The sequence below is a fragment of the Cervus elaphus genome, chromosome 21 (genome assembly GCF_910594005.1).
Source record: "Cervus elaphus chromosome 21, mCerEla1.1, whole genome shotgun sequence".
In the NCBI taxonomy this organism is placed as follows: Eukaryota; Metazoa; Chordata; class Mammalia; order Artiodactyla; family Cervidae; genus Cervus; species Cervus elaphus.
The window spans coordinates 62514706-62542570 of NC_057835.1; the positions used below are offsets into that span (position 1 = coordinate 62514706).

General features: G+C 37.1%; 1 protein-coding gene across 1 annotated transcript; it reads right to left on the minus strand.

The window, feature by feature from the left end:
* Positions 1-1127: 1127 nt before the first annotated feature.
* DCAF13 (DDB1 and CUL4 associated factor 13) lies at positions 1128-27865 on the minus strand. Its single transcript, XM_043879474.1, has 11 exons — positions 27685-27865; positions 24922-25121; positions 23884-23991; positions 21172-21261; positions 19423-19578; positions 15394-15471; positions 13660-13742; positions 9913-10077; positions 4759-4894; positions 3319-3482; positions 1128-2339 (listed from the first exon to the last, which is right to left on the minus strand). Exons 1-11 carry the CDS (start codon positions 27752-27754, stop codon positions 2252-2254), a joined length of 1338 nt encoding a protein of 445 aa, XP_043735409.1. The 5' UTR covers positions 27755-27865; the 3' UTR covers positions 1128-2251.

The following is a 27865-nucleotide window of genomic DNA, read 5'->3' on the forward strand; positions in this document are numbered from 1 at the left end:
TGAGAGGATACGTGTGATGGCTCCAATTACCATCACTTCCAGGGACTCACTGGCGGACTCTGGTTACCATTCCTAAAACTGGGCTCTTCAGGGTCAGAAGGACGGGTCACCAAAAGGGGGCACACTCTTATTAGGGTACACAGCACAAGTCCTACTGAATTACATGTCATTGTCACCAAAGTACTTTGTACTTACATCCAGGGGCCAACAAGCTAGAAAAGCAGTCATCCTCCTGGCAGAGGTCACTGGTTTTGATCAGCAGGAGGTGGGGGTGGTGGAGGGAGGGGGGATGGGAGAACTTGTACAGAACACAGGTGACCCATTTCGTGCCTACTGGTATTCCCTCGCTCCACTGCAACTGTAAACGGATATGTGTAACAACCCCAGCCTGATAAGGGTATGATCAACAAAGGTTGGACCCCTCAGAAATGAAGGTTTGGGTCACAAGATTAGCTAAGTCACCAAAACCTGCTAAAGTGATACCTGTGGATGAGAAATATTTAAAATGGATGATGGAAGACAGGGTGAATACCAGTCATTGCCCTTCGGTGACAGGGAATATTGATGATCTGACTCAATTCCTCATTATGTACATGGAAGTCATGGAGTTGATCCCCAATCCTGCAAGAAGTGGGCCTGTGTGGTGCAAGAGGTACAGCTACAGAAATGTTCCATCTGGAATTCTCTTTTGAGAGAACTGGTTGCAGGAAGCACAGCTGAGTCCCAGCTGAGGGGTCCTAGCTGTCACCCCTCTGAATTCACCACTGCATTTGCTGCAAGGCCAGGCTCCCCTGGGGCTGCTCCCTGCCACTGACAGAGCAGAGAGGGGGCAGCAGCACTGAACCAGTCTCACAACATGGGACTCCTCTGACACGCAATTGGGCTCAAGAACACCCGAACAACCTGGTCCAAACTTTGTAGTCTGAGGCTCTTCCTACATCAGGGAAGGGTCCTCCCGCCTTCCTGCTCTCCTGCCCCAGAGGTCAAGCCTACAGTACAGATGGAAGGCTCTACCTGCCCCCTCCTGCTCCTCCTCTTTATGCTTCAAAGACAGTCCCCTCCAGGAAATCTCTCACAAGTCTTCCGTAAGCACCTGCTTCTTGATGGATTCAAATTGACACAGAAGCTCTTGTTTATAGATCAGTATATTTTCTTTGAAACCACACTCAAACTAACAGCAGTGTTAAAATGTACAAGAGAACTTGGTTCACCTTATAAATCAAGCGTTTTGAGTCCTACAATAGCTCCAAAGGAGTAAAAGGTAGATGGTTGATGTCTTTATCAGCTTTGAGAAAAACACGATGAAATGTTTAAAATATCCAAGAAAGCATAAAAAATACTAGAATGTACACACAGCTGAAGAAAGAAACCTTATCAACAGTTAAAATCTCCTGTGTATCCCACCCTGATTGAATCCTTCTCTCACTTTCCAGATTTTGATATTTATCATCGCTGTTGTATTTTAAATAGTTTTACTACAAATATATGTATTCATAACATATTTTTTCTTTTGGATTTTTAATCTCTTTTTAACATAATTTCCTAAAAATTAGGTTTGTATTTATACTAAGCTGATGATGGGTTAAAAAAAAAAAAAAAAAAAAACCCAATCTATGTCACACAGAGCTATTTATGATTGCTGAGATTAAAAAGAAATTATATAGCAGAAATGGAACAAAGTCATAATGCTGAGAAAAAGGATATTTTATAATATTGTAAGTTATAATTTTTATAAAAGTTATATAAATGTAGCTAATCATCTATACAGTCTCAAAAAGCCCAATATAAATACAACACAGACAATAAGTTCAATTGAGAAAAGTTCAGACAAAATTCTTCTATGTGTCATATGGAATCCAAGGAAGAATCATTGCAATAATTATCCAAAGTAACACTGAAGGTAACAAAAGAGATGTTTGGTCTTAGATGTAAATTCAAATGTAAAGTGTCTAAAATAACAGATCAAAGTGAAAGTATATCTGTAATTTCTAACAGCAAAAAATAACTTAGTTTGTAAATTCTGTATTCTTCAATGAAGAAAGATGATCAAGGATAACATGTTGGACAGTCTTATCAATCAGGTCACCTTTAAAGATAAGTTTTCAAGATAGCAAAAATGTGCAACAATTAAGCTCTACACATATAACTAAAACATTTGTTGTTATAAGAGGGGCAGTACTTTTATTTATAGAGTTCACAAATCAACATGTAACAAATAATTATACATTAGTATCGGTAAGAATACCAAATATTATTTCACAACTGCCACTATGTGTTTCTTCTTCTCTGACACCATCTGCACAGATCCAGGCTTGCTATGTTTGATACGATTCAGTTCCCTATAAATTAAACAAAATACACAAAATTTAAGTTTATGAGAAGTCACCTTAACCAAAGAAAACTTTCTCAAAAAAATTACAAGGCATTTTCTTTCACTAGAAAACTACCCACTGAAAAAAAGTTTTCACAAGAGTAGGTAAGAAGTAGCTCTGGAGAAGGGAATGACTACCCACTCCAGTATTCTGGCCTGTAGAATTCCATGGACTATATGGTCCATGGGGTTGCAAGAGTCAGATATGACTGAGCAATTTTCACTTAGAAACCAACTTTTGTTAACTTATTTGCTTCTTCTCTTACTATATCACTGTCTTTACTAAGTTTAAAAACCTGCTGCAAGTTATCAAAATGTTTAAAATTGACTCAACCCCAACATCTATCCAAACATAACAAAATAACAATTTGCATTGTCTAATTAAAAAAAAAACTCTTTCTCAGAATTTCTATAGTATATTACATGAATTCAAGGATTGCAAAGAGAAGAATATTCTACAGGGGAAATGATGGTGATGGTGGAAACTTTTGCTTCAGAGCCAAAATACTAGATTCCAAATGTTATGATGAAGCAAGCATATTAGATAAATTTTTATCTAACAAATATTCTTGTCAGTCTTTAAGCTAGAAAATACACTATTACCTCTTAATTCCAGCTACATCAGAAATCATTTTTTTACACTCTCTATTTACAATAGTTTTTTCAGTATGAGTAGAGCCTTTTCTAATTTTGATATGTATGTCATTGACATTGTCTGCCCTTTAAACATATTCCCAAAGATAGGTAATGAAAATTCTCATCATGTTAGATAATCATAGCTTCCCATTTTATCAGGAAAAAGCCCAGAGGAGTATTCAAAACCACCTGTGATGTACAACAGCATATAAAATATTCCTTGGATGGGCACATTTTTTGTTTGGTTTTGGTGGGATGTGAGGGGAGAGTTAGAAAACAGTACTGAGAGATACAAATGCTCCAAAACATACTTTCGTCGACGAGCTTCTTTCATGATGCGCTGTTCCTGAATCTGGCTGTAGATAGATTTTGGTAGATGTCGGTGACGAGAGATACGTTTTATATGAGGATGATATTGAAATTTCTCCTTTAACTTCTGGTTATAATCTGTGGCTGCTTTTTCTCGTGATGTAAGCTGAAAAAAAATACATTTTGATGTTATCACGAATGATGTGTTCGTTTTGCTTAAGTTCAACAGAGTTAGGAAGAAATGTTTCCCCAATATCAACATTTATGACATGCAACCAAAATTACTAATACAGTTACATTAAACTGTACCCATTACAAGGTTATGTTATTGATACGAGCTCTGCAAGCACTCTATTTCCTCTTAGTCAGGGTGCCTACAATGCACTGATGGATGCCACCAACTGCAAAAAAGCAGTGCCTAGGGAGTTAGGTTCTGTGGACCACTGAGTTGGTCCACATAACACAGAAAAAGCACTTAATGAACCACTCAAAAATTTTTTCTGTAAAAATTATTGAAACAGAAACAAAAGTGATGACATAATAACCATTCTTTGCCTAACAATTGTTAAGGATGATATGATTTAGAGGAATATTTAATGATGAACATAAACCTAGGCATAGTGTAGTACTTTAATAATTATTAAACCTAAAATGAATTTATCTTTAATTGCTTATTTTTATATCTTGATTTTCCTTCCAGGGCTAAGCAGAAAATAAACCACACTTAACCTTTCCTTATTAAACTTACTATTTGCTTCAGATATAAACAACCTGTATATTTCTTATAGAAAACATGAGACATTTAGAAAAACATTAAGAACAGAAATCAACCATAACTCACAACCCAGAGGTTGCTAGTCAACAGTAATATTTGTTATATTTTCATCAAATCTTTTTTAAGTCTGAAGCTGTGTATTTTTTAAGTGTTTCACTGTCTTTGATATTAAAATAATAATACCTCACAGAGACCTGCAGTCTTTGATTTGTCTGATTACTATTCCTTTAACAAAATACACATTCCAAGTTCTAAGCCTCTAGTCCCTACATCTTCTCTCCCTACCTCAAGGAAAATACAAAGAAACAAGAAGGCTCAAATGTGATCAAACATTTGAATTAACAAAGGCCTCTGGGGGAGTTCCCTGGTGGTCCAGTGGTTAGGACGCAGCATTTGTACTGCCAGGGGCCCAGGTTCAACCCTGGTCAGGGAACTAAGAGCCCACAAGTCATGCAGTGTGGCCAAGAGCAAAAACAAAAACAAAGAACTCTGAAGGTGCCTTTGACATGAAAAAAGTAAACTTCATACAACCTTGTCTGTTTCGTAGCTAGCTTATTTCCTTTTATCAAAACTAAAGCCCTTGAAATAAATTCTCTTTATAATATAATGATATTCAATAACACTAGAAACAAGCTGTGTGATAATGAAAGAAAATAGGATCTCTTACCACACCCAACTTTTCAGAAGCATTAGCTTTCCATAGACGAATGTTCATCTCATCAGATCCACACATAATGTACTTGCTGTCAGCGGTCCATCTTACACAGATAACATGCTGCATTCTCTTTGTGTGATAGACTTCCCTACAAAGAGGAACTAAGTTAGAACCTTTAGGAATCTGGTACAGATTTTCCTTAACCAACTACCTATCAAGTATCAGGGTAACGTTGTTTTGAGTCCTGAAAGAGTATAAAAAAGAAATTAAAATTCATTTCCATGTGTTTTTATTGGACCATACTGCTAAGAGTCTATGCTAAGTGCTGCTGAACTTACTGAAAAGTCCCGCCCCCAGAGAAGTCATAATCCAGTCAGAAAAATAAGGAAAACAAACCAAGCAAAACTAGATATCCAGAAAAAAATCACAAAATAACTGTGGGCGTATAACACAAATAAAATACACTGAAGCTGGAGTAACAATTAAGATCAACCACCACACTTTTTTGGGTTTCATTTCACTGGAAAAAAAAAAACTCAACGGCATCCAAAGAACACATCCTGATATGCTGATCCTAATGTCTGATTTCTGTTTTGGTCAAATTGTTGAAAAAGTTTAATTTGAACAATTTAATTAAAGTGAGAGCGGATGACTTACATATGTGAAAAGAAAGAGAGGACTACAGAAGTGATGAGTTGAGGTAAGGATCATTTAGTAAATGGAGATGTCAAATATCATTACCTATTTGGAAAGGTGTGAAACATGCTAAGTGAATTCACAGAAGATACTATATTAGGAAGTGTTAAGCAGAGCATTAAAAAGCAAGTAAAAGACAAGGTCAGAAAAAATTAAAACATGAGACTCCTGGAAAAGTAAAACTTCCTTATCTGGATTAAGTGATTCAAAATGCAGACTACAGAGGAAACACGCTCAGCCAGTTCTGCACAGTAAAAGAAAACTCATATAGGATGATGAAATCGATAGATTTAGTTACCTATAAAAACATTTCAGAAGTACGCTCAGAAAAGTAGTCTATTATGCTATTTCTAACAGATACATTTTGAGCTCTTGAATGACCATGTAGATAAACCACATGACACAATTCTAAAAGAGAGGATGGTTAGAATGAACATACTATTAAAAGGAAAAGTAGATCAGACAGCCTGCCTTTTCTTCTCTCAATGCTCTGCTTCTACAAGACTCAATTCTCACAACCTCTACCCATTTAAGATCGCCCTTTCCCCACAGCAATATACTGAGTGTAAATATCAGGAAATTCAATAAGGCTTTGGTAACCACTAAAAATAACCTGCATATATTACATCAGTTCATATATTGATATTAGACTAGACCAATCCAGTGGACAGTTACTTGGCCAACTGAGAATCCTCCTTAATGGTAAACTACGCAGAGTTCTAACTTCTAGATATGTTTATGCTCATACATAGAACAGACACATAAATTTCATTATAAATTATACTATTGGTGGAGATAAATAATTTAAAAACTTAAATTCTTTACATACACAGTCAAGCTAAAAGAATTGTTCCATGTGAATACAACTGAATTTACTTGTTTGCTAAGTAAATACTGAATGAAATCCACAGAAGTGACCTTCAAATATTGACTTAACTGTAGTTTTTGAAAACCTATTCAAAATTTATTTATTTTTTTAAAGATTTCTTTATTTTTATTTTTTGGCTGTGGTGAAAATTTACTTTAAAAATATATTTCAGTGACTTTAAGTTCTTTGAAAGGAAAATATTAAAAAAATACAGATCATTCAAAGCACTGCCTGTATTATTTGATGTTTTTGTAATGATAGGAAACTAGAGCAGACCATGGAAACAAACCAGAAGCAGCTTTCCAGCAGATGACAGTAACGGTCAGAGAGAGCATCAATTGTATCGTTTATAACTAAACCCAACAGGAAGTAACACGTATTAAATTGTGATTACAAAATCTTCAAAAAACATCAGGAGACAATTCCTAGAAATGGGGTATTAGAACTACTCACTTTGTATAATTCTGGAATAATCTGAGCTTTTAACTAGACTTGAATTTAATTGCCTGTGCTGGTTTTAGGATAATCAGTTTGAACTCAACTATGGGGCTCTTGGCATCACGGGTGCCTAAATTTCCCATTTCTTGTACTCCTCCTTTGATCCTTAAGTCTGCTTATGCATCATGTTAGAACTGTCCTACTTTAATACCTCTGGAGGTCCTGGTGTCAAGACATGATGGAGGGCCACACTCTCTTGATTCTTTTTCCAGAGAGGTGAGAAGAATAGAAACTATCAGCCTTGCCTCGGGCCTAACTGAACAATTACCAACAAACCATTCATGACAAGAATGTCAAGTTAGTTTCAACAGTCACATAGGAACCAACCCCAGGAGTCCAAAACAGAAAATGACAAAATGAAGATCAAAGTCACCAGAACACCCACCCAGTATACTTTTGATTCAAATACCCTTTTAGTCATACATGATGATGATGACGACAGTTATCTGCTAGCAATTCATGCTGATATGAAAAAGTTTAGGAATTAATACGGCTTCCTCAAGTCAGAGAAGAGAAAGATACAACTATCACACGAAAAAACACCAAAGAGTTAGACAAGCAGATTGGCTATGACCAAAAAACGTATGGAGCTGTGTGACCCTGAAGAGGCTCTGTGGGCAAGATCTTTTGGTTGTGAATACAAGGCTGGGACAAGGGTGAGGCAAATGAAGTGCCTACAGTGTAAACTTTAAGGAGGCTGTCACTTTCAGGGTGGTGCAGATACAGGCTAGGCACCTGCAAGGCTCCTGAGTCAGGAGGATGTGCCTGTGAAGACAAACACACTTGCTCAGGAAGATCAGACCCCTTCAACACTGTAGAAGCTAGGATAGTTATCACTAAGAGTAATGATCAAAATTCTCATCACTGCACTTAAGTGGTGAAATTTCTCCACCCTGTTATAGTTACAACACCAAAATGAATGCTCTTTCTCTAGCTTTAAGTGAAGAAAGGGTCCCATAAAGACTGCTAATCAGTCTTTATAAAGGTGGGGAAACTGTTTCACCAGCTCCACACTGCTGTCCTCTAGCACAGATCATCACCTTCCAACCTCAGTATACAGGTTCTCTGTTCTTTCTTTTCCCTGATTCTGCTTAGTTATCTCCTTTCCTTTTCTATGACTTCCAATCATTCTGCTATCTTTCACCATGTGCATTTTCTCCAACACTGAAGCAACATGTGGTCACCCAAGCAAGTATACGAATAAATGTGTATGCATACACGTCTTGTGTATGTTGGGTGCTTGCTCTCCCAAACTTGCTTCCCTGGTGGCTCAGCAGTAAGAGTTCACCTGTAATGCAAGAGACGCAGGAGATGTGGGTTTGATTCCTGGGTTGGGAAGGTCCCCTGGAGAAGGAAATGGCAACCCACTCCAGTATTCTTGCCTGGGAAATTCCATGGACAGAAGAGCCTGGCAGGCTACAGTCTATGGGGTCGCAAAAGAGTTGGACATGACTGAGCATACACATATGTGTATATATGTATAGTAATTCAGAGAGAATATACGTCCTTTTTAAATTTAATGTTCCTACTTTACTGTATCAAAATGGAGGTGGTCGTATCTTCGAAGAGTGAGTGACACCACCATACTCCTTACGGGAAGGTATCTTCTAGTTTACTTGTATTGGCCTCGAATATGCATAAAAGGGTCTGTAAATCACAGCACACTAATATAAGGGGCTGGATCTTACAGGAGTTAATTTTTAAAGTCGGCAAAAAATCAAATGCAGTCAAAAATTATTCTTGAAAACCTTTAAATGCCAGTTTACTATAAACTACCTCAATACAATAACATGTAAAATAATATTACATGGTGGTACAAGTATATACACGACATTCAGTAATGTATGTAGTAGAGGGCCAAGTTGTATGAAACAGAACATCTGAAACACTAGTTACATTCAGTGAACACAGACAATGACACACACAGAGCACAGGACAGCGGGGTACTCAGACCTCGCATCTCCTGATCATCCCAGAGCGCATATCTACTATGAGGATGGAGGGAGACTTGTCCTGACCATTTAAATCCTGATTTTTCTCTTTTCCATTTTTGCCTTAGTGTATGAGAGTTGAATTTAAATAAGCACAAAACAATAAATATAAGGTATTATTAACTTCTCTTTAACTGTATTAGGGGAAACTTTAAGTTCTTCATTATCAAATTAAATTTTTTTTTCAAGTTTACTCTATTTCAAGGCAGTGAAAATACTCTGCATGATATTATCATGATGGATATATGTCATTATACGTTTATCCAAACCCATAGAATATATATGATCCAAAGAGTGAATTCTAAGGTAAATGGATTTGGGGAGATTACGATGGGTCAGTGTAGGTTCATCCTACATTTTGGTGAGGTAACGAAAGTACCACCCTATGTGAAATGTTTATAATGGAACAAGCTCTGCATGCATAGCAACTGGGAATATATGGGAACTCTCTACTTTCCTCTCCATTTTGTTGTAAACCTAAAATTCCCCTAAAAGAAATAAAGGCTTTAAAAAATTAGTATAAAACACTCAAAAAGGTTTTGAAGCTGAAACTCCAATACTTTGGCCACCTCATGTGAAGAGTTGACTCACTAGAAAAGACCCTGATGCTGCGAGGGATTGGGGGCAGGAGGAGAAGGGGACGACAGAGGATGAGATGGCTGGATGGCATCACTGACTCGATGGGCATGAGTCTGAGTAACTCCGGGAGTTGATGATGGACAGGGAGGCCTGGTGTGCTGCGAGTCACGGGGTTGCAAAAAGTCAGACACGACTGAGCGACTGAACTGACTCACTGAAACACCAAGATTTCACATCAATAAATTATATAAAGCTAATACCTTGTTTAATAAAGAATCTGCCCCACAGGCGATGTTTTTGCTCACAGATGATGCAGAAGGTGGCACCCCACATCACAACACCTGAGTGTGAGTCCCATCATATACACAAGACCAGTGTGTGTTAGTCACTCAGTCGTGTCAGACTCTTTGCGACCCCATGGACTGGAGTCCACCAGGCTTCTCTGTCCACCAAATAACCTTTCGAAACAGACATGATGATCAAGGCAGGGAAAAAAAGTAAAACAGAAACAAATGTTTACTGGTAGTAACATACCTGCTTCTACTTTTGTCCACAGGAAAGATTCGAATAGATTTATCAAAACTAGCTGACACAAACTCTCTCCCAGTGGGAGAGTAATCCACATCAAGCACTGCAGACACATGATCCATATGCACCATTACAGGAGTGTCCAGGGCACGCATATCAAAAGTATACAGGCTGTAAAAAGAGTTTTTAATTATTTGATACAAGTTTCTATGAAAAAATGCACACGCAGTACTAAGAGAGACTAGTGAAATTAAGATGGCTAGCTAATAAATAAAGCACATCTAAATAAATAGCTCAATTCTTCACACGGCAGATAAGGGATAGGGAAAAATATCAACAGTTTTATTATTCCTTAAGATTATATACTTACACACTTTAATCCTTACAAACAGAAATCTCATTGTAGAAAATGTACAAATTCCAAGCGCATGAAGAGTATAAAACTAGGATTTAATTTCACTACCCAGAGATAGTCAGTACAATGTAACTGTTTCTTTTAACCATGCTATTTAATTATGTGCCTTTTAATACAATTAAGATATTACTGTATAAAGCTCTATATTGATATTTCACGTAGCATATTATGAGCATTTATCTATTAATCTCTGAACATGTTTTTAATGTTTTCATATATAAATGAGTTAAAATAATTGATAATCTGTTTAAATTTATATTTAAATCTGTTAGTAAAGTTTCCAATGTTTTATTATAACTTTTGATATCTAAAGGGACAGATTCCTATAATTAGAATTATTAAGTTCAAAGGCATGAGCATTTTTAAAAGTTTTTGAGTTGATAAATCACTTCCAATGAAATCACACTAATTTATACTCCATCAGTGATACATGAGAGCAAGGACAGCTTTTCAAAGGGTGTACTAAAACTAGAAAAGTATACTTCGTGCACGATTGGCAAGAACACTGACTTCATGATTTTCGAGGTTTAAAATTTTTTCATTGACAGCTAGAAGAACAGTGCTTAAAATGAACCAAGATAAATGATGGACAGTAGTAATACAGAATTACTGTAACCAATTTCCTAACATCAAAATACTTCCAGATGCAAATATTAGCGAGGGAAAAGTTTGAGGAGAAACAAGATAAACACAAAATTTCAAAGTATCTCCCTGCAGATATGTATTAATTACAGAAGAAGAAAATAATAACTTTATAGTGGGGAAAGCTGGTAGACACCACCTTAACTAAGTGATGAAGGTTAACATTACTAGCAATAAGATGTACCGACATTATGTACTCCTGATCTGATGCACCAAGAAGGGGATATCAGTGTTGTGGTTTTCTTGCCAAAGATGCATAATCTCAATGAAATAATGAGAAAACACCAGTTGAACCCAAGTTAAGAGCAGTCTACAATATAACTGACAAGTCAGTCCTTCTCAAAAGTACTAAGGTCATAACAGAAAAGGGAAGACTGAGAAAGTCAGTGAGCAGACTAAAGAGACACGGTAACCAAGTGCAAATGCAATGTAGGATCCTGCACTGGATCCTAGAACAGTAAAAGAACACTAGTGATGGAATAAAGTCTACAGTTTACAATATTGTACCAATGTTAATTTCTTGGTTTTGCTAATTGAACTATGGTGACCTAAGACATTAACATCTGGGGAAACTGTCTTACAGGTACCTTTTTTGTAACTTTTCGGCAAGCCTAAGATTACCTCAAAACAAAAATTAAAAAAAAAAAAAAAACAAAAACACTTCATAAAGAATATTTCCTGATACCATTATTAGAAAAAGTCACTGATGCTAAAGGTAACAATTTTCAAATAACTCAGAGATGAGTCATTGTTTTCTTTTATGATCTTCAAACATAACACAGGATTGTCGATCAAGGTCATTCTGATCACTGAGGTTAAATTTCTGAGCTGAAAACTGCTGTATATTCCCTATCTAGAGCAGTGGTTTTCAACCAGGTTTGTTTTTAGTGAATTTTTTTAGTAAATTCTGTTTTAATTTCTACATGAGAAAAAAGTTAAGAACTTATTAGAATTCCAAGCAAATCAACCCATCTGGATACAAAATGTTTTTGTAAACAAAGTTTCAAGTCACAGTATTCTTCAGGGATAAAATAGTTCAACCCTATTACCTGATGAAACTATGGTACAGATTAGTTCACATGACTTGTCTAACTTTTTACAACAGTTATTGGTTGGGTCTAGACTTGAACTTGGATTTCTAAATCACAATAGGATTATTTAAAGGGCAAGAAAAGAAATAAAATGTTAAAAGATTATTTTACACAGCAAAATCACTTTCAAGTAAGAGCAATTATGGTACTCTAAGTGTTTTACAAGTGATGTACTCTTTGTTTCAGCTTCTATATATAATTATTTCCAAGGCAAAAACTGAGAAATTCTAAAGATACTCTGAAAAAAAGATTATTTTCCCCAAATAGCTAAATAGCTAATTAGAGCAAACTTTAGAAATGTTAGTAAGATTCGTCAGCAGGACTTTTTTTTATTGCTTTAAACTAGAACAAGGGCATTTAACTTCAAACACTAATAAAGGCTAAAAGAACTTCAATTAAGTGGTTCGAGTTGATGAGAACTTCGTTTTAGTACAGAAAAGTCGTAATTGATGCTTTTAGCTTAAAACCACTAAAGCATCATGTAATAAATCTTCTAAACTAATTTACGCTTTCCTAACAGTAGTGGAAAGAACAAAGAATTTAAATACAGAAGATCTAAACTTCAATCCAATGACAAATTTCCACCTTCTGCCAAAAAAAAACACGTATTAAGAATCCATCATATGCATAGCAGTACAATAAATGCTTAGATTTAAAAAAAAATGAATAAGATATTCTTTCCTCATTAGGAGATTAAACCCCCTACATCAATACCCTCATCTATAAGAAGGGGATAACATACATGTCTTATTCACCTTATAGGGATATTAAAAACATAAAGTGAGCTAATGTCGAATGCTTCAGCAAGTTTTAAAGCAGTACATAAGAAATCATAAAATTCCATCCAGGTCAAGAACATAAGGCTGCTAAGTTACGCCTTTACAAAGAGTCACAGATAAATGTATCTGTAACTATTAAGGTAAAGACTGAAACTTTAGTTTTTCCTTTTGTCTTACTGAAATAATCGTGGTGGCTGATAACGTGACAACATGAATAACAATCACCTGCCCACACATTTTGCAGGCAGACATTTTTAGGCTCTTAAAACATGTATGATTCAGTCATTATTTACTGATATATGGTTAATGTCAGGAATTGGCCAACTTTTTCTGTAAAGGGCCAAATAATCAACATTTTTGGCTTTGTGGGTCATACGGGCTCTGTCGCAACTACTCAACTCAGGCATTATAGCACAAAAGCAGCCATATCCCATACGTAAGTAAATGTGTCTATGGATGACCTAGAGATTGTTATATTGAGTGAAGTGAGTCAGAAAAAGAGAAATGTACAACTGTATAGCACATGGAACTCTGCTCAAAGCTATGTGGCAGCCTGGATGGGAGGGGAGTTTGGGGGAGAATGGACACATGTATATGTACGGCTGAGTCCCTTTGCTGTTCATCTGAAACCATCACAACACTGCCAATCAGCTATACCCCAATACAAAATAAAAAGTTTAAAAAGTGAAAAATAAATAAATGTGACTATATTCCAATAAAACTTTACAGAGACATGTACTACCTAGGAAAATATATTTCATTAATAAGACATATATAGTTGAGTTACTTCTGATAGAAATTAAGTTATAAGAAAAGGGAAACTTACTTGTAATCTTCGTTTGCTGCAGTAAAAATGAATGCTTCCATAGGGTTCCAGCAAATTGTATTTGTTCTCATATCTAAGATGACCTGAGAAACATACACTAACCCATTACTATGAAATTAAGTCCCTCTAAAATGGGTAAATTCCTATGTCATTTCCTTTTCTTCATTTTTCATAAATACTTCAGTAAACACCTATCATGTGCCACAGTATTTGGCTCAGTGCAATAGGAAAAGAAAATCAATAATTTGTTTCCCAAACACACAGGCAGAGTGCTAAATATTGAAAAAATATAAAAATGTTTAATAAGTGGTCCCTTGACCTCAAAAAGCTTATAGTGTAGTTGGGAAAATGAGACATATGTAAGAAAAGTTAAACCCAAAAGTAGTAAAGTACTACTATTAACAACTGAGAAGGTAGGGTTGAAAGGGGCAGAAACTACTACTTATTAAACCAGTCCTTTGGCGCGGGTGGGATGAACTGGGAGATGGGAGACTGATACACACACACACTACCCTGTGTAAGACAGACAGCTGGAGGGAACGCCTGCCGCATGGAGCAGGGAGCTCAGCTTGGTGCTCCGTGATGACCTGGGTGGGTGGGATGAAAGGCGTTCGGCTGGAGGTCCGAGACAGAGGGGATATATGTATACATTCAGCTGAGTCACTTGTATAGCAGAAACCATCACGACATTGTAAAGCAACTATACCCCAATGAAAAAGACAAAAACCAAATAAACAAAAAACTAGCACTTCCATGTTAACATTCTGCTAAATGCGTAATGTTTTATTCTCACCACTGAGCTGTAAGGTAGTTATTAATATCACCATTTCACAGAAGAAACAAAGATTACGTTACCTGCTTAAGGTCTTAACACCAAAGTTCATGCATGATATTCCCACCATGTGACATGGATGAGTGAAATTTGGAAAGATTATTCTACTTATCTAGCCCAAACGTCAATCAATATATTCTACTTCTAATACTTCTGAATTTATTACATGTTATGAAAATGATTTGGTAACAACAAAAATATTAAAAGCATCTCTGTTACGTATGGCATAGAGATGTCTATAACAGACTTGAAGTCCATTAACAAGCTCTAGCTTTTCTTTCTCCCTCAATTCCAGCACTTGCCATCAACTGTATACTCGTTTACTTATAATGGCATTCCTCTCTTTACTAACAATATTTCCTCCCTCTTTATAATCAGCTTAAGATTGTATTAACTCTGATATCTAAGTTCTGGAATGACTGCTTCAGAACTGCTGGGAAATCTGACACCTTGAACAGGATAGTGCTTGTCTAAATAAAATGTCAAACTGCTACCCCCACTGGTATGTAACTAAACAAATAAAGGTGATTATGTGAATTAGTTATAAAACTTTCTGGAATAAAATACCATATGTGTCTCTATGATAATCACAGGGCCTGACTAATAGGATGCAATACTTAAAAACTTTCAATTCAGTAAGTACAAACTAGATGTCTAAAATATTCGGGCATTATGGAAAAGAGAAGACTAGAATATAGTACCTCATGGAAATTTAAGGGTCTCTAAAAAGCAACAAGAAATTGAGAGAATGCCATTATGACCACTTCGAGTTTTAAGAACATCTCTATTAAAAATAATTTTTTTTTAATTCCAAAAAAACATTCGCTCTATATTTTCAGTCACTCAATTCACAAGAGAATGCATTAACAACCGTATAAAGCATAAGACAAATTGAAACTCACCTTTTTCAGAGGAGTAGCTTGTCTCATATCATACAGTACTATATTCCTGTCAGAAGCACAACTTCCCAAGAGAAATGTCTAAAAATAAGTGTAACAATTATCAGTTAAAAGCCAGGTTTGGCAGCAAACCATGTCCATTCGTGAACAAATGATTTAATTACCCTTTAAGATACAAAGCTGTAACACTAAAGTCCATTGTAAGAGGGTACAACAAATCACTCCTAATCTTGGCAACCAAAGCCAAAGATTTTCATGGTTAAATCCCCATGCATGTATTTTAGATGTCTGAGATGATATTGTAGATATTCTGCATTCTATTTTATAACAATATATTTTACTTACCCCTTCTTCACTTAGACCTGTCTCCTGTTCTTCCATATTATAAATAACACTTCAGTAAACATTTGAATACATTTAGATCTTCTTTTCCTAAGGATAAGATTTTAGTAGTGGCATCACTCTAATCAAAAAGTATGAATAATTTTATGGCTTATGCTATTCAGAGGTAATGGTTTTTCAAAAGAGTTATAGCAGTAAGCACTGCAATGTGGAAATATATTAATTTTACTACACTGGGCAGCAATATTAAGTATCATTTAAAAATATTACATCTATGGCAGTATTTCCTAAACATACAGTCATCCCTTGGTACCTGTGGGTAATTGGGTGCAGGATACCAAAATCCAAGGATTCTCAAGTCCCTAATACTCGGCCTTCTGTAACCACAGACGCAGAACCCGTGGATTTGGAGGGCTGACTGTATAAATTATTGCTTTATTAACAGTTAGACATTTCCTCATGGTTATTAACTCTCTGGTGTTTCAAATATTTATGTCAGTTATAAATGTGTCGGACATTCCTGGTGGCTCAGACGGTAAAAGAATCTGCCTACAATGCGGGAGACCTGGGTTCGATCCCTGGGTTGGGACGATCCCCTGGAGAAGGAAATAGCAACCCATTCCAGTATTCTTGCCTGGAAAATCCCATGGATGGAGGAGCCTGGCAGGCTACCGTCCATGGGGTCGCAAAAAGTCGGACACGACTGAGCGACTTCACTTATAAATGTGTCAAGTGGTTACATGATCCTTGGCATTAAGAGAAAATAAGCTCTCCACCTACCAATGGAATCCCAAATCCCACTCCCTGCAGCACCGTTCCTCCTCACCCATGGGTGCCTGATGTAACTCCTGGCTTCTGCTTATATTATTCCTACCGAAAGCATAAGAGGAACTGGAAGAGTTAATTACTAAACTGCTGTACAGCCTGCTACATTTGTGTATACAGTTCAAATAAAACTCATAAAGCTAATGCTACCATCAGGATCTCAGTTCTTTCCTAAACTCTTTTTAAACTGCTTCCTCTCTGAGCTTTTCCCCTATGAGTGACTCCTCTCAACCTTTCTTAGTTTCTCATTATTTCACTCTAAGGTCTGACCAGGTACTGTTCTCAAAAAGACTTGAATTTGAGCAAAGCAAAAAATTCTACCAAGAAGGAAAGCTGACTTTAACACTGTAAAATGTAGCAATTCTTGGCATAAACTTTTGGCTTTATCAGAATTCTCAGCTTCAATATTTTAACAGAAAGTTAATTAGTGATGATTAGAGGAGACAGATACACTCCATTTGTTCACAGCAACATGCCCTCCCCATTAAGTTTAATACAGGGTCAGGGTAAGAGACATGCACACCATTTGCTTTTACCACCAAGTCAAGGTCATAAGGTTAATAAAACACACATACACACACAGCTGAACAAATAAGAGTTTTTATACAGGCTAGTTTGAGAAACATGGTTGCTAGGTCATCACTAATCATCAATTATGATTTTAGGATTGGCCATCAGCTCTACTGACGCAGGTGTTCACCAGAACAGAGAAACAACAGATCTCATTTACCCATTGGGGAAGTAGGAATCAGGATCTGTTCCTTCTGGTTTTTGGTTTTTTTTTTTTTAACAGCATGACACCACCATCTTAAACTTGGGTAGCACCTTTTAAAAATATTCACATATATTATCACATTTGACACTTGCAACAAACCTAAGTACACTGGAAGACATAATTAATCTCATTTTAAAAACAGACAAATACAGAGAAAAATTATGACTTGTGAAAGGTCAACACTGACAGGAAATACAGTTCCAGCCTAGGTCCACAGCAAGGCAAGACATTAAATTTTCTCACAAGTCACTTGTGTTCGTAGCCTGCTTCTGCCCAGGGTCACCGTGGCCTGGTCTGTAAGACTGACTTGCATGCCATAGCTCACTTTGACAACCAAGGGGAACCCAGGAAGGGAAATGGACGGTGGAGTGAGGAAGAGACAGACAAAAGGGACAGGTATTCTGTCCCAATGATCAGCAAACTTTTTTTGTAAAGGGTGACAGTGGATATAGTTTGGGCTTTGTAGTGCCAACTCAGTTACAAACAATACATGAGCAAAAGGGCACAGCTGTGTTCCAGAAAAAAACTTAAAAAAACCAGAAACAGGCAGTGGCCTCACAGACTCCATCTTGCCAATCCCGGCTCTAACCCTGCAGCCTCTCCCGCAAGTGTTTACCGGTGTGGGCTGAAGGAAGGGGGGTCTCCTCTAACTGATTTCTCAGCAGGACTTCAAAGCCAAGTTCATATCATACTACTGCATCTCACTCTTTTAAAAATACTTTTATTTTTATAATTTTATTTATTTTTGGCTGCACTGGGTCGTCTTTGTTGTGTGGGGTTTTCTCTAGTTGTGGTGAGCAGGGGCTTTTCATTGAGGTGGCTTCTCTTGTTGTGAGCACAGGCTCTAGGGTGCATGAGCTTCAGTAGTTGAGGCTCCCAGCCTCTAAAGCACAGGCTCAATAGTTCCTTTCTGGCATGTGGGATCTTCCTGGATCAGGGACTGAACCCACGTCTCCTGCACTGGCAGGCAGATTCTTTACCACTGAGCCACCAAGGAAGCCCCTCACTCAGTCTTTATACCCTGCTACTTTGACTCAACCTTTTATTTCTCCTTTTGTCAATCAAGAGTCTCTTAAAGGCAAAACTTGCAGATGAGAATTTTCTCTGGTACCATCTAACAAGATAGCCTCCTGATAACTTCTAAAACCAGCTCATACAGAGTGATTTCCTTTTCTTCCTTCAGAAAAAGGCATGTTGACTGGGTCTTCTGGACAGTGAGTTTATCAGTTGTTGTGCATTCAGAAAAAGCTCAGGGAAAGGCCTGGAGTCCAGGAGCTAGCTTGGCCTTCAGGGCAGCCTCCATTCCCAAGATTGGATCTAAATAAACAATAAGTAGGCTAATCTCTAACTCTTCCCTTAGGAATCACAATTTAGTCTTCTGAGTGAAGAAAAATAGAATTATAACAAATTATCATGTAGTATAAAAATAACCATGCATATTGTTTGGAAGCACTGATGTCCTTGTAACATACAAATGATTAAAGAAAACAATGCTCAATACTTCTGACCTCCAACAGAGTTAAGAAGAATTAACTTTGTTTTTTTAAAGGTAATCTGTGGAACATGGGGCTTCCCTTGTGGCCCAGCTGGTAAAAAATCTGCCTTCAATGCAGGAGACCTGGGTTCGATTCCTGGGTTGGGAAGATCCCCTGGAGAAGAGAAAGGCTACCTACTCCAGTATTCTGGCCTGGAGAATTCCGTGGACTGTATAATCATGGGGTCACAAAGAGTCGGACACAACTGAGCGACTTTCACTTTCACTTTGTGGAACATGAGTGCTGAAGGTACAAATAAAACTGAAAGTTCCTCAGGATGGTATGTGCTTGAGTTTTACCCCCATGAGCACACGCATACACTGCCTCTAACAGTGCTGAACACTGGTGTCTGGGACTAAACTGTGGATAAACATGTTGAGATCTGATCAAATAAAGTGGAACTCAGACATAATCTGGAAAAATGACCAAATGGGAGAACACCACTAAAACTCAGAAAATTCTTAGATCACACATTCAAATTTTTCCTGAATAGAGTTGAAATTATATGATAATAAAGAAACAATAAGCAGAACATATTTCAAAAAGGAGCATTACCTCAATTGGGTTAAATTTAACACTGCTTATACTGTCAAATCCCCAAGTCATTGAACATATAGGATTGGTTCTTTGTTCATCCCAAATGTCTACTTGCTGTCCACACGTGGCAAAAACAGCTTCTTTCCAGTGATGATCAATTCCTGTATACACTGTCTTTAAAAGCAGAGAGGTTGTTACAGATGAGTCTTTTCATTAGTACTTCAAATCTACAGAATAATATCTTAAAATATATTTCTGTACACTCTCATCTGCTTAAGAAAATCCCTGTTCACTAAGAAATTTCTTTAAAGCCCTTACTTAAAGGAGAAATTACTACCATAAGAAGTGATGTTCCTTATCACACATTCTGGGAATAAAGAAAAATGTTAACATGGGATGTATTTAATTAAGTTTGAATACATAGCACTGAAGCAATTTTTAAATTGTCACTGGGTATTGAAGGATCTTGGAATCAACTAATGAAACACAAAAGGTAATTTCTAAAACACTTAATTCCACATTTAACACATGAAATACTGATTCCCAGGAAAGAAACACAGATAAAAACAACTGCATCAAAATTTAGAGAGAGAAACAAAATTAGCAAGTGTGGATGCTAAGGTTGTTAAAAGCAATAAAATCTCATAAATTTGGTATTATTTATTTAAAATTCGTGACTCATCTATTCAGGGCCAGATTAAAGCCTACCTTTGTACTAGACAGTAAAAAAATGTTTGCAAAGCAAATTAAAGGCAACTATTTAGCCAATACTTTAAGCTTTTAAGAACTCTATCAACATGTGCAGATTTAGAATTATTTCTATTCAAGTCTCTACAGACTTTTCCACAGTAAGAATTAACCCCCAGTACCACAGAGAAAGGGTAACACTAAATATTTCAAAAAATCTTTGGAACTCCTAGTGATAAGACATTTTACAAGAATGAAACAACTTTTCTTTCACGAATTACTAATTTTTTACCATCTGTAAACTATTTCCATCGCATACTAATATACCACCTCCACATTCTTCAAGAACATTTAGATTGACCATTAGAATTCAGCAAAGTCCTAATCATGGGCCAAACCTCTCATTTAAAAAAAAAAAAAAAACATTTAGAACTTCTTGAAGCCTGAAGAGCAGAACTTAAATATATACTAAATACTAAAATGACAAAAAGATTTTAAAGATGAAATATTTAAAGATTAATTCTAATTTTAGAATTTCCCTTAGTATCAAAACATAAGGATTAAAAAACATGGGTAGAGCAAATGATCCAAATTATTAAGCTATAACTTAAGTTATAACTAAACTATATCAACTGATTTGCAGAATGCTATTAAGAAACGTAAATAAGATTTATATAGAAAGCACACTATTAAATTAATTTCCTAAAGAATACTTTCAAGTAAATGCTGAGCTTTGGGAAAGATCCATGATATAAATGAGAAGCTGAAGCACTATTTTTTTCTGACCTTTTATCTTATAGATCTCCTCCCATGTTCTTGCTGTAGGAAATGTTTCACTGCCTCCTCTGACTAAAAATAGAAACAGAACACTATGGCAAGGAACACCAAAGAACTGTTCAAATTCTTTAACTGCAAAGGCCCTTTGACTGCATTAACTATTGCTTAAAACAGGTGAAGTACTGCAGCCTAGAGTGTCTGATTTCTTTTACCTTTTTATGAAATTGAAATTATGAAATAATTGTAGGTAAAAGAGAAGAATTTTAGTAGTCCAAGTATGTATGGGTCAATTTATTTTTGTACCTTTCCTAATATAGTATGCAATGGCTCCTCCTCTTCTCCACAGCTTGGTCCATCCATTTTCCATTGCTTCACAGTTTTGTCATCACCAACCTAGAAATATTTACAATGATAATGAAGAACAGTTATAAACTGTAAACTTGCCAACGCATACATCAAATTATAAACATCTTTAGTTTAAAAAATAACATATACCACATTCTTCCAGTACTGTATTTATCGATTCATTTATATCCCACCTTGTTAAAGATTTGTGATAAACATATAAAACACATAAAATTTAAAATAAAATAGGATGAATAGAGCAAAACAAGAGTAAGGGTAGAAATAATATTACATCATAAAGATGGTAAAAGCTGCATGTTGTAATAAGGATGACATTTCAAATTAGGAAGAAAACTGAATTACAATAAAACGGTATTGTGAGATCAGGTTAGTCATTTAAAAAGTATGAACCAATGTGACACCTGATATAAAAATATAATTCCAGATAACTTTAAATGTAAAACATGCAACAAAATCCATAAAGATACTAGAGACAAGGCATTTTTATTATCTTGGCATGGGAAAAGTCTTTCTTTGTATGACTCAAAACTCCAGAAACTATCAATATTAAGGCAGAGGTTTTCAAACCGTAAAATGTAGACTTCTGAAGGATACTGAGAATTTTTCAGGAGTCCATAAGGGTAATACTATTTTCATAATGTTAGCATAAGCATTGCTTGCCTTTTCACTGGAGCTGACGGTTACAGAGATGGTGAAAGAAATGGTGGGCAGAACTGCTGGCACCTTAGCCCAAATGAAAGTTAAGGAAACAAACTATGGTAATTTAAGACTTTGGGACAAGGCTGATATGTTCAAGATATCACATAAACATCGATATTACTAAATTGTTTTGAATATGTTTCCTCAGGCGAGGAAAACAAATGGGATTCCATCGAACTAAAAAGGCTCTGCACAGCAAAAAAAAAACTATCAACAAAGTAAAAAAAGAAGATATCTGCAAACAATATATCCAATAATGGATTAATATCCAAAGTATACAAAGAACTCATACAACTCAACATCAAAAAAAACTCAAAAAATAGGCAGAGGCTCTGAATAAACATTTTTTTCCAAAGACACACAGATGCCAAATAGGTACATGAAAAGATGCCCGACATTACTGCTCATCAGGGAAATGCAAATCAAAACCACAATGAGGTAACACCTTATACCTGTCAGAATGTTGAATGGTTATTATTGAGAGAGTCAATTCCTAGGTAGGTTGATAAGAAGTACAGGGTCCCCAAGGAGGAGGAAGGGGTCCAGAGTCCTTTAGGAGGAGAAGGGGGTCTGGGGATCTCAAGGAGAAAAGGACAAATGTTTTTTTCTACATTGCTTTGTCTTAATCAATATAACAATGTATCTTGCTCCAGGATATGTTTCTCCTTCTTAAGAATCTTCTGACTAATCCTGTCATCTTAGAATGTTTATTATGTGAGTGGGTCTGGTAACATCTTTCTATTGTTAGTTCTAATTTTGTTAATTTAAGATGTATGTTGTGGGAGGAGGTCTGGGAAAAGTATTACTTTCAATTATTTTCACTCCCCAGAGTTGACTCTATTATTGCTTATGCAGACTATTAAAACTGCCTCCAAACTGATCACTCACAGCTGTCAAATTAATCCTCTGAAAGCTCAACTCAGACGCCATCATTTTCCTATTAAAAACTTTCAATATTTGCATACCACAGTAGCATTATTCACAAAGGCCAAAAGGTAGAAATAACCAAAACATCCACTAATGGATGAGTGAATAAACAAAATGTGGTATATACATACAGCAGAGCATTAGTCTTAAAAAGGAAAGAAATTCTGATACATGGTACAAAACGGATGAACCTTAAGGACACTAGATTAAGTGAAATTATCAGACACATAGGGACATGCAGGGACATACAGCACAACAGTAATTACCAGGTAAATTACTAAAGGGCAGGAGGCGGGGGTGAGAGATGTGCAGTCAGTGTTTAACAGTGACACCGTATCAGTTTGGAAGGTGAAAAAGTCCTGGAGATGGATAGTGGTGATGGCTTTACAATGATGTGAACATACTTAATGCCACTGGAATATACACTTAAAAATGGCTAGAATGGTAAATTTTATGTTAAGTATATTTTATCATACACAAAAATCCTTCAATGACTTATTGCTAACTGACAAAGGAAGTACAAATGACTCCTCTTGTTTTAATCCCACTTCTAACTGTCCTATAGAATATTAGTTCAGTAATATGTATTTGGGCTTCCCAGATGACACTAGTGGGAAAGAGCCCGCCTGCCGATGCAGGAGACATGAGACATGAGTTCAATCCCTGGGTTGGGAAGGTCCCCTGGAGGAGAGAATGGCAACCCACTCCACTATTGTTGCCTGGAGAATTCCATGGACAGAGGAACCTGGCTGGCTACAGTCCACTGGGTAGCAAAGAGTCAGAAATGACTGAAACGACTTAGCACACACTCATGTAACGTGTAATTAGAAATAAAAAATTTTTAAAGTATGGGAAAGGCTGGATTACATAAAGAAAACCAAGACTCATCTGAGTTCTAATGTTATTTTGCATTGTGAAAATCAGAAAGGGCCTTGGATCACATAAATGAACTCAGAAAATATTCAATTAGATTAGTTCTACACATGGTGAAAAGAGTTAATGACTTAACTGTATTATACTTACAGTAAAAAAAGATGTCCCACAAAAGCGAGTACATATTCCTCGTACAAAACCTTCATGTGCTTGTATTGTACGAATACATTTTCGTCTGGTCAAGTTCCAAATTTTAACCTATAATAAAACATACTAGGAAATTTCAGTAAAGTATAAATAAAAAATGTTCAGGCACAGAAGTACTACATTCCAAGAAAAATAAGTTCAACACTGAAAAGGCTATAAATCACTCTACCAGATGGCTAAAAACAAAATCCTCTAGATCAAAATAATGCAATGCTGAACGTTCCTGGTGGTCCAATGGCTGGGGTTCTGCCTACCAGTGTAGAGGACACGGATTCAGTCCTAGTCAGGGAGGATCCCACATGGGATGGAGCAACCACAGAAGCCTGTGCACCCTGCAGCCTATGCTTGGCAACAGGAGACACCACTGCAGCAAGAAGCCTCAGCACTGCAACCAAGAGGAGAGGAGCCCCCTCCCCCACCGGTGGCAACTAGAGAAAGCCCACACACAGCAACAAAGACCCAGCGTAGCCAAAGGTAGAATAAATAAATAAATAAAATAAAAATTTTTTTACATTTCACAGAAGAATGCCTGTTAGGCACATTGGAAAAAAAAATACGCAGTGTCTATGGATACAAACATCAACAAGCAGAAAACTGAATCTCTTAAATACTCTGTTGATTCTAGTGTAAAAGTGCTTTAAAGCTTTTCTTTCCTTGGCACAGTGGGAAATAATTAAGTGTTGAATTGTTAATAACATACTCTGTGAAAAAAACTCACAGCTAAATATCTGTATTGTAAACATGCCTTATTACTTACTGTCAAACAGCCGAAAGCTACTACATTTTTAATTTCTTAGGTTTAGATAAGAAACTACTGAAGTTACTGATTCAAAGAAAATTTAGTCTTGAGAATTAAAAGAAAACAGGACATAGAAAAATGAAATCAAATCAATTAAAACCCACAGTAACTCCCAATTAAAGCAAGAATATTTGCAACATAACTATTTTCAGTTTAAAATGTCAGTGTTTAGTGATACTTGCCTCTCCATCACATGCCCCAGAAAGGACAGTAGCCAGGCTCTTTGGATTCTTTGCCAAGCAATTGACTCCATCTCGGTGACCATCCAGGGAGGCAAGGAATGGTTTTGCAAATACCCGTTCCAGTTTGGTAGCATTTAAAGCTCTTATATATTCTCGTGGGACCTCAAAAGGATGTAAGGTAGGATCATAGTTTCTTGGAACTGAAATAAGAATGATTCCTCTTAATAAAATAATTCACATTTAATACCTTCTGTGGTATTCCTTGGCTAATCACTCAATATATTATTCAATAAGCTTATATTAGGGACAGTGACTATGCCGAGGACTAAAACTAAAAACGTTGAAGACCTTTTGTCCAGAACCTCTCCAAAATTACCAGAAAGTGATAGAACACATACATCTTGCAAAATAACTATATACATACACACACACACAACTTTTCCTTTTCTATGTCCTACTACGCTCTTCAACTGGGTTATAAGCCTTCACCTGCAGGGCTTCCGCTACATTCTTCATTACATTTCTTATGCTGAGCAAAAAACAGGTGCATCATAAACGTTTGCTCAACTGACCTCTTAAGCTCCTTACTGGGTGTGTGTATGCATGCTAAGTTGCTTAAGTCGTGTCTGACTCTGTGCAACCCATTGAACGTAGCCCGCCAGGCTCCTCTGTCCATGGGATTCTCTAGGCAAGGGATCCTCCTGATACAGGGATCGAACCCATATATCTTGCATCTCCTGCACTGGCAGATGGGTTCTTTATCACTACCGCCATCTGGGAAGCCCCCTTACTGGGCAGGGAACACTAATAATCTCCAGTGCTGATCACTGTACTGATAAGGATATAATGTTGTGATGATGATTATACTACTTATTGAGCACTTTCAATGTTTGATTTTGTGTGTACGTGTTAGTCGCTCCGTTGGGTCCGATTCTTTGCGACCCCATGGACTGTAGCCTGTCAGGCTCCTCTGCTCATGGAATTCTCCAGGCAAGAATGGTGGAGTGGGTCGCCAGTCCCTTCTCCAGGGGACCTTCCTGGCCCAGGAATTGAACATAGATCTCCCACACTGCGGGCAGATTCTTTACCCTCCAAACCACCTGGGAAGCCCATCTGAACCCTACACATCCTCTAAAAAAATTCAGTTTAAATCTTGTATCTTCTACAAATTTTCCAAATACCCATAATTATGCCCATCTCTAAATTCAATTCAGTCAACAATAAACATTCAACAAAGACATATGGAACACCTCCCATATACAACACTCAGGACATCAGAGCAAACAGACTCACAGTACATACTGATGTATGTTGTTTTTATACATCTGTATGTTATCAGCTGTATTGCCAACAGAGTTTTAAAAATACAGATTCCCTGATGCCCACACCCCAGATCTATGAGTCAGAATACTCAAATAAGTATTTGAATACTGCACAACATTTACAAAGACCACTTAAACAACAAAAATCTATGACCAACCAGTTACCCATTCCTTCATTCAGACATTAATAACGCAACTACTAGGTGCCAGGTGCTATCTAAACACAGGGGACATAGAAACAAACAAGACTGGGCCACTCTCTGCAAGCTCAATCTGGTAAAAAAGGACTGACAGTCACAATAATAATGAGACAATGTAATAAACACTCTGATATTAGTATAAAAATATGAAACAGAAGCATAAGAGGGTGCCTACATGTGTACAGGATGGGGGGAAATCTGCAGGGGACAGAAACTGGGAAGAGGTGTGTGCCATCGCATGCCTGAAAGAGAATGCCTGAAACGCACACAGACTAACAAGAGAACATGTACACTAGCTGTGGGAAAAGTAGTCACCCATGAAAGGAGAGAGGAAGATGGGACCAAGTTCAAGGAGTAGGGATGGTGTCAAGTCAGAGTGACATAATCTACTTTGCATTTTAAGAACACTGCTGTTTTGATACTTAACCTGTAAACATCTTGTGAGCAGAGACCATTTAGTTAGCATTGCTCACAATATATACTGATAAGCTATATGACTCAATCACACGGAAATATTGTTCCAGCCTCACCTTCTATGGCTCACACCTACCTCAAACTCTGAAGACATGGCCCTTCTCCTATGCCTTAAGTTTATTCCTGCCTTAAGGCCTTTGCACCTGTTATTCGCTTCACTTAGAACAGTCTATTCACACATGCTTGTTCACTTAGCTATAATTCATACGCAGTTAGCAGGTTAATGGGGGAACAGACCAGTACAGATAAAACCCATTAATTTCATTTTAGTCATTCCCCCACTAAACTTCTCCACAGGAGTTTTTAAGAGAAAACTGACGGCTTTAAGTGTCATCTTTGTCTGTTCCCACATCCCGAAGTACGTAATTTTAAGTAGCAAAGTTGTCGAAAGTTAGAGTAACAACGAGAGGTTTAAGATGTTTGCTTAATTGTTAATTCCTTCACAATCCTCGAGTTTGGCTCATTCAAGTCCACGTTCCCCCCAACAGGACCCTGAGAACAGAGAGCAGCTGAAAGCGGTATAGACGGAATCATTTCCCCATATAACTAACTGCCACTGACCACTAGACAAAAATTATGAGGAAAGGGATTTGAAGACAAGTGTTCTGCTACCCAGAACCAGAAGCGCTTTATAAACCAAGAGCCCTAGCGAAAGAAAACTGGCAAACAACGAGAGTGGAACACCAGTCTCCCCTCCCCGACCAGCTTTACTCGCTGAAGCCGAGGCCGGATCCAAGGCTGGCGGACTCCCAACTAACTTGTCTCACCTCGGTGTAAGTCCAATTTGGTTTCGCGGACATAGTGGTCGGGGTTCCGACTCAGCATCTTCACCTTCATCTTGCTGCCAGTTCTCCAGGGATCTTACGACCCTTTCCCTCCAGGCCCCAGACACCGCCGCCGCAGACTCCTTCTCAACCAACACATGCCACTTCCGCTTCTTCCCGACCA

Bases quoted from the DNA above. Each gene is read 5' to 3' on its own strand.
- DCAF13 (XM_043879474.1), bottom strand. From the start codon at position 27,754: ATGAAGGTGAAGATGCTGAGTCGGAACCCCGACCACTATGTCCGCGAA. The intron at 19,579-21,171 runs GTACAAAAATAA...CTGCTTTTAAAG, and splicing joins TGCATACTATATTAGGAAAG to ACAGTGTATACAGGAATTGA. The intron at 10,078-13,659 runs GTAAGTTTCCCT...CTCTTTTTACAG, and splicing joins GCAGCAAACGAAGATTACAA to CCTGTATACTTTTGATATGC.